Consider the following 5,621-nt stretch of genomic DNA (forward strand, 5'->3'; position numbering starts at 1 on the left):
ATACATTTTGCTAGAGTACTGCTTTTCAATATCCTGAACACCCCACAGAAAAATATCATCTTACTTCTCTCTCCCTAGTGTCTCCAAAAGGAATATTAAACTTTTTTCATTTAGTAGCGGAAAATCTTGTGAGCAGCACATTTAGTTCCATCTCATTTTTAGAAGCTTCATAAAATCCTATCGTATAGATATATTGTACTTTATTCCACGATTTCTCTATTAATGAATGTTTGGTTCTCGCCTTTTTTTCTTTTGTGATATTGCAAATAAGTATGTAGTTAGCATCCTTATGTGAACATCTAAAACATATATTTCTGTATGTGAAAGTGCTACAAGTAAAATTGCTAGATCTGAGGGGAATTGCATTTTGCATTTTGATTATGTACCGAATTATTACCAAACCGCCCTCAGGGGATATGCTAATCTACTCATCTACCCACAGTGTACAAGAGCACAGACCATTTTGAAAACCTGCTTTGATATTATTTCCAATCCTTAAAAATGCTTGTTATCAGGTTAGAAATGTGGAAGTCTTGATATTGAGTGTGTTTGGTATTTTTCTTATTCGGAACAGCTCCTTTCTTTCCTCGTGAGGAAGATGCCGCTCCCTGGAGTACCATTACCCTCTGTTGGCAATCCTGAAAATTGCCCTGGAGCAGGTTTTCATTTAGGCCCGAATTGTATTTCTCTGACAGAAGCAAGTTTATCTTGATTAAGCGCCAACATGGGGGTCTGGGGAAACCAGTGCTCCTGCTCCAGGAGCCATCTCTGCAGCAGCTATCCCTCAGCACCGGCTCATTCTTTGGCTCTGGAATCCTGTAGAAAAGGCCTTATTGACTGGAAATCTTCAGAAACAAACCCACCAAAATGCTCTGGTTTCTTAACAAATACACAGCATCCCTGTGTTTTAGCAGAGATGTCTAGAGGAGTTGGGATGGAGGATATGTTGACTGAGAGTAGCAGCCCCAAACAAACAAACAAAAATCCAAACCAACTGCCATCAAGATTATTTCAACTAATAGTAACTTTGTAAAACAGACAGAGTAGAATTGCCCCATGAGGTGTATAAGGTGGTAAATCTTTACAGAAGCAAATTGCCTCAGTTTTCTCCTGCAGAGCGGCTGATAGGTTCAAACCACCAAACTTTTATTCCTGGGTTCTTCGGGGGTCCTTGGTATCCTTTTTTCTGTAGGTGATAAGGTCACTGTTAGCTAGTCTGTGCTACTCCCTGTGATCAGCATGCCAGCCCCTAGTCTGAAGTCTTTCATGTAATTTCTCAGCATCCTACATTTTCCTTTTTAAATCCTCAGATAGACCATGGCTTTGAGAGCATGTGGCTTGATCATCTTCCGAAGACGTCTTGTTCCCAAGGTAGACAACAATTCGATTGAGTTCCTACTGCTACAGGCATCAGATGGCATTCATCATTGGACTCCTCCCAAAGGTGCGAGGGCAAGGGGTTGGTTCTTGGGGAAATGCCACGCTTTGCTTAGAAATCTACACTGTCAAGCCCCCCAGGAGGTTTGCCTCATAGAGACTGTGCAGTGAGAGGGGATGAGGTGTATAGGAGCTCTTGTTCTTCCTAGATGCCAAGTCTCATCACCAGGTCAGAGTGGAGCTAGGAATAGAATCCTGTAACTGATTCCCAGGCCAGAAGTAAGACTTGATTATTTTGAGAGTAGCGTGCTCCATACCAGCCTTAATAATGAATGGTTGAATAGGAAAAAAGGCACTGAGTGAGGCATCAGGGACCTTGGGTCAGGGGCTGACTGCACTAATAAGTCCTGACCCAATTCTCTGAACTTGAGTTTTTCATCTGTCAGTCAAGGGATTGGACTAGAAGAACCTAAGTTTCCTTCTAGTCTTAACCATTTTATACTTCATTTGATTGACTTCTTCTGTCTCAGTTTTCTGTCACTATCACATGATTTTCCTGTTGAACTCAACACACAGAGGGTATGTTTTCTCTGGGGAATTTCTCAGCATAGTTATGTCTTGAGTTAGGAACACAGAGAAAATGAGTTCCTGATCATGGATTTATCTTCAAATTCTGAAAGAATTAAAGAGTGAAGGAATGAGAGGGCTCCTCTCAGACCAGGAGGCTGGGAGGACCAGCTGTCCCATATGGAATTGGCTAAGGTAAATTGGGCAGAACAATGAAGACTAATGGCCAAGGCTTTTAGTTCATATGCAGATCTGTCTATAAGTAGACTTGTTTCATGAGCCAGTATATCTGATCCCAGCTCCAAGAGTGAGAAAGCTATAGTTGGATGATCGTAAAGGAGAAGTCAGACTGTGTAGAGAGAAAAAAGGAAGAGCCTTTGACTAAAGCTGTTGGGAAGATCTCAGTGGTCAGTGATATACTTTAGCTCTGGCACCTTCTGGATGAAGAACCCAGGGTGGTCCATTCTAGGCAGAAGGAAGCGGAGGATGTGAAAAGGAATCGGGTGGGGAAGGATAGATAAGATCCAAGATTGGGGAAAGCTAGGAAATGAGAACAGGGAATAAGCACCTTTTGCTTATCTGAATTGCATTTTGGGGGGAAAACAAAGTTTGTTTTTTTTTTTAAAAAAAAAGCAGAAGTGTTGCAAAATACTATGAATAGAAATGTTCACACTTGTCTCCTGATCACCTAAGTCACACTGCACGCTACCTCTCCTTGAAAGCGGTCAGAGGAAGTTTCCTATTCCTGTCTTGTGTCTCTGAAGAGGAGAATTTTTAATAGGTGTTGCTGGGAGTGGTGTGTTCAGAGACTCCTACACACTTTTGCAGGGAGGTAGGGTATCCTAGGTCACCAAGAGCATGCCTCCCACCTTCTTCCCTTCAATGCAGTGCCTACCTGTGCTTGTGTAAGTGGCTATACATGGTGGTATACGGAGAAAATTCCCAGAAACAGTGAGTTGGAGCTTTTAAATGCTGAGCTCCTGAGTAGTTTTTATGAAGCTGCGCAGAAGCAACTGACTCTGAGCACTTCTGGGAGAACCTGTAGGAAGGAAAAGAACTCAGCCTCATCTCTACACCAAGAAGGGAACAACTAAGAATTTCTACTTCCCATGAGCATTGCTGGGGCTATGTGTGCTCAGAGGCTGCAAGTGAGCTGGGATGCAGTCCTTCCTGAGGAAACTACATATGCAGGGGAATATGCCTGACCTGACCAAATCCCTCCCAGTCCTCCTCAGCCCCCCTGATCAAGCAGAAAATTGTGAGAAGGGTCTAGAGGCAAAGCAAACGACTGCTCCCAGTCTGCAAATCTTCACATTCTCTTGAAACAGTTTCTTGGCAGCTCTCTATCTAGGTGCAGGTCTTGCCAATAAATTTTCTTAGAACTGGCTCTTAGTTTGTCCTCAGTCTAAGTTCCCATCAGGACTTTCCCTGTGAAACTGAAATCTGCCCATACTCAGCTAGAAAGATGAAAACAGTATGGAAAAAGCCTTGATAGCTACTTGGAAACAGTTGCTGGTACAGAAGTACAGGGTTTTGAGCCCGTTCAGCTGGCCCCCCAGTCCCTCCAACTACAGACAGTCCTCACTGCAGTTGTAAGGGAAGTGCTCCCTCTTCAACGTGTTATTCACCTGCTAAAAACTGCTCCTTGGGAAAATCACTTTGAAGTCTCTAAGGGAAAAGTGACCCCAGAGAATATGGGATGAAAAGAGCTCCAAAGAATGAGCTTGTGGGGGACGGGGGTGGGGGGGGTGGTGGGAGGCCACCTCTTTCACCATCAAAGAGCAGCATTCTAAACCAGACTTGCCAAACACATGGTCTCTTTCACCCTGCAGAGGGTGGGGAAGATGGCTTGCCCGAGCCCCACACAGACAGACAGACCTACCCTGCTCCTCCTCCTCAGGCATTTTAGAATATGGCCAATCTCCAGGCTTCCTTCAGGAGCACCTAGAAAGGTCACTGAAGAATCCATCTTTAAATCGTTCAATCTGGAAAATACAGCTTTTGAGAGTTGTTAAAAAGAGTTCCTTTCTTCTCCCCTAACCAGGCCATGTGGACCCAGGAGAGAATGACTTGGAAACAGCCCTGAGGGAGACCCGGGAGGAAGCGGGCATAGAAGCAGGCCAGCTGACCATCATTGAGGGATTCAGAAGGGAGCTCAATTACGTGGCCAGGCAGAAGCCGAAAACAGTCATCTACTGGCTAGCAGAGGTGAAAGACTATGATGTGGAGATCCGCCTCTCCCGCGAGCACCAAGCCTACCGCTGGCTGGGTCTGGATGAGGCCTGCCAGTTGGCTCAGTTCAAGGAGATGAAGGAAGCGCTCCAGGAAGGACACCGATTTCTCTGTTCCACCACAGCGTGAGCTGATAGAAGCGGAGTCGTTTGGCTTTCCTGAGTTCGGCCTTGGTAGGATCCATGACAGCCTTCTGAGATGAAGCCTCCCTCTAGATCTTTGTCTCTTCCTAGCAAAGAACAGATGTTAATAAAATCAGGTCAGACCTTCAGAAGAGAGCAAGCAAAAATCTGAGTGGAAAAGAAAGCAAAGGAGAAGTTTAAAAACTCAGGCCCAATAAATGTATCCTTACACTTTATAAATAAACCTCAAGTAGCTTATCTGTCCTTCACATCCATTGTGTTTATTTCTTGGACTTCTGCTTTTGGTAGAGAGAAGAGAGCTAAATTGAATCAGAGCTGTGACTTTAGATGGAGGGGATGGTATACACCACAGCCCCCAAATGCTAAGACCTAGGGAATCAAAACAGTAGACACCCACCACTGCCAGCATAGCTCACTCTGCCCCCAGAATCCCAAGTGCTGTTCCCCTACCCTCCTGGTATCGTCAACACTGAGCTCCAGTCAGACAAGGTTTCCAAGTGAGTGAAACTGTTGTTAGGTGCCATGGAGTCAGCTCTGACTCATAGCGACCTTTTGTACAACAGAACGAAACTGCCCAGTCTTCCAATTTTGTGCCATCCTCACACTCTCTGCTGCACCTCAGCACATTGTGGTTGTCACCGCATTAATCCATCTCACGGAGATTTTTCTGCCCTTTTGCTAACTCTATTTTTCCAACCATGGTATCTTCCTCTCGGGACAGCACTGCATCCTCTTGATAACATGCCCCAAATATGTGAGACAAATTCTCATCACCTTTGCTTCTAAGAAGCACTCTGGTTGCACTTTTTTTAAAATTTATTTTATTTCATTATTTTTTGTATGTACCGTCAAATCAGATCTGACTGGTACAGGAGGAGATTGTTCCTCCTTCTCCAGCAGAGTATCTGGTGGATTCGAACCATGCATCTCTGAGATTGCAGTTGCAGCTTCTTGCCACTAGGCCACCAGAGCTCATCTGGTTGCACTTTTTTTTTTAAACACAGATTTGCTTATTTTTTGGTACATAGTATATTTAAATAGATATTTTGTATATTTGTTCATGATGTGTTAAATATTATTTGCCAATAGCACAATTCAAAGGCATCAATTCTTCTTCAATCTTTCTTACTCATTGTCCAACTTGCATATGCATATGAAGCAATTGAAAATACCAGGACTTAGGTCAAGTGCACCTTAATCCTAAGTAACATCTTTGGTCTTTAGCACTTTAGATAGGTCCCTTGCAGATTTTCCCAATGCAGCAGGTCATTTTATTTCATAACTGCTGCTACCACAGGTGTT

The 5,621-nt window shown here is 43.9% G+C and overlaps 1 protein-coding gene across 1 annotated transcript; it reads left to right on the plus strand.

The window, feature by feature from the left end:
- Positions 1-1,317: 1,317 nt before the first annotated feature.
- Positions 1,318-4,305, plus strand: NUDT2 (nudix (nucleoside diphosphate linked moiety X)-type motif 2). The gene is made up of 2 exons (XM_006898543.1): positions 1,318-1,444; positions 3,989-4,305. Exons 1-2 carry the CDS (start codon positions 1,318-1,320, stop codon positions 4,303-4,305), a joined length of 444 nt encoding a protein of 147 aa, XP_006898605.1.
- The last annotated feature ends 1,316 nt before the right edge of the window (positions 4,306-5,621 follow it).

Source organism: Elephantulus edwardii, unplaced genomic scaffold, assembly GCF_000299155.1.
Source record: "Elephantulus edwardii isolate Elephantulus edwardi_28Jun2011 unplaced genomic scaffold, EleEdw1.0 scaffold00232, whole genome shotgun sequence".
NCBI lineage: Eukaryota > Metazoa > Chordata > Mammalia > Macroscelidea > Macroscelididae > Elephantulus > Elephantulus edwardii.

Bases quoted from the DNA above. Each gene is read 5' to 3' on its own strand.
- NUDT2 (XM_006898543.1), top strand. From the start codon at position 1,318: ATGGCTTTGAGAGCATGTGGCTTGATCATCTTCCGAAGACGTCTTGTT. The intron at 1,445-3,988 runs GTGCGAGGGCAA...TCCCCTAACCAG, and splicing joins TCATTGGACTCCTCCCAAAG to GCCATGTGGACCCAGGAGAG.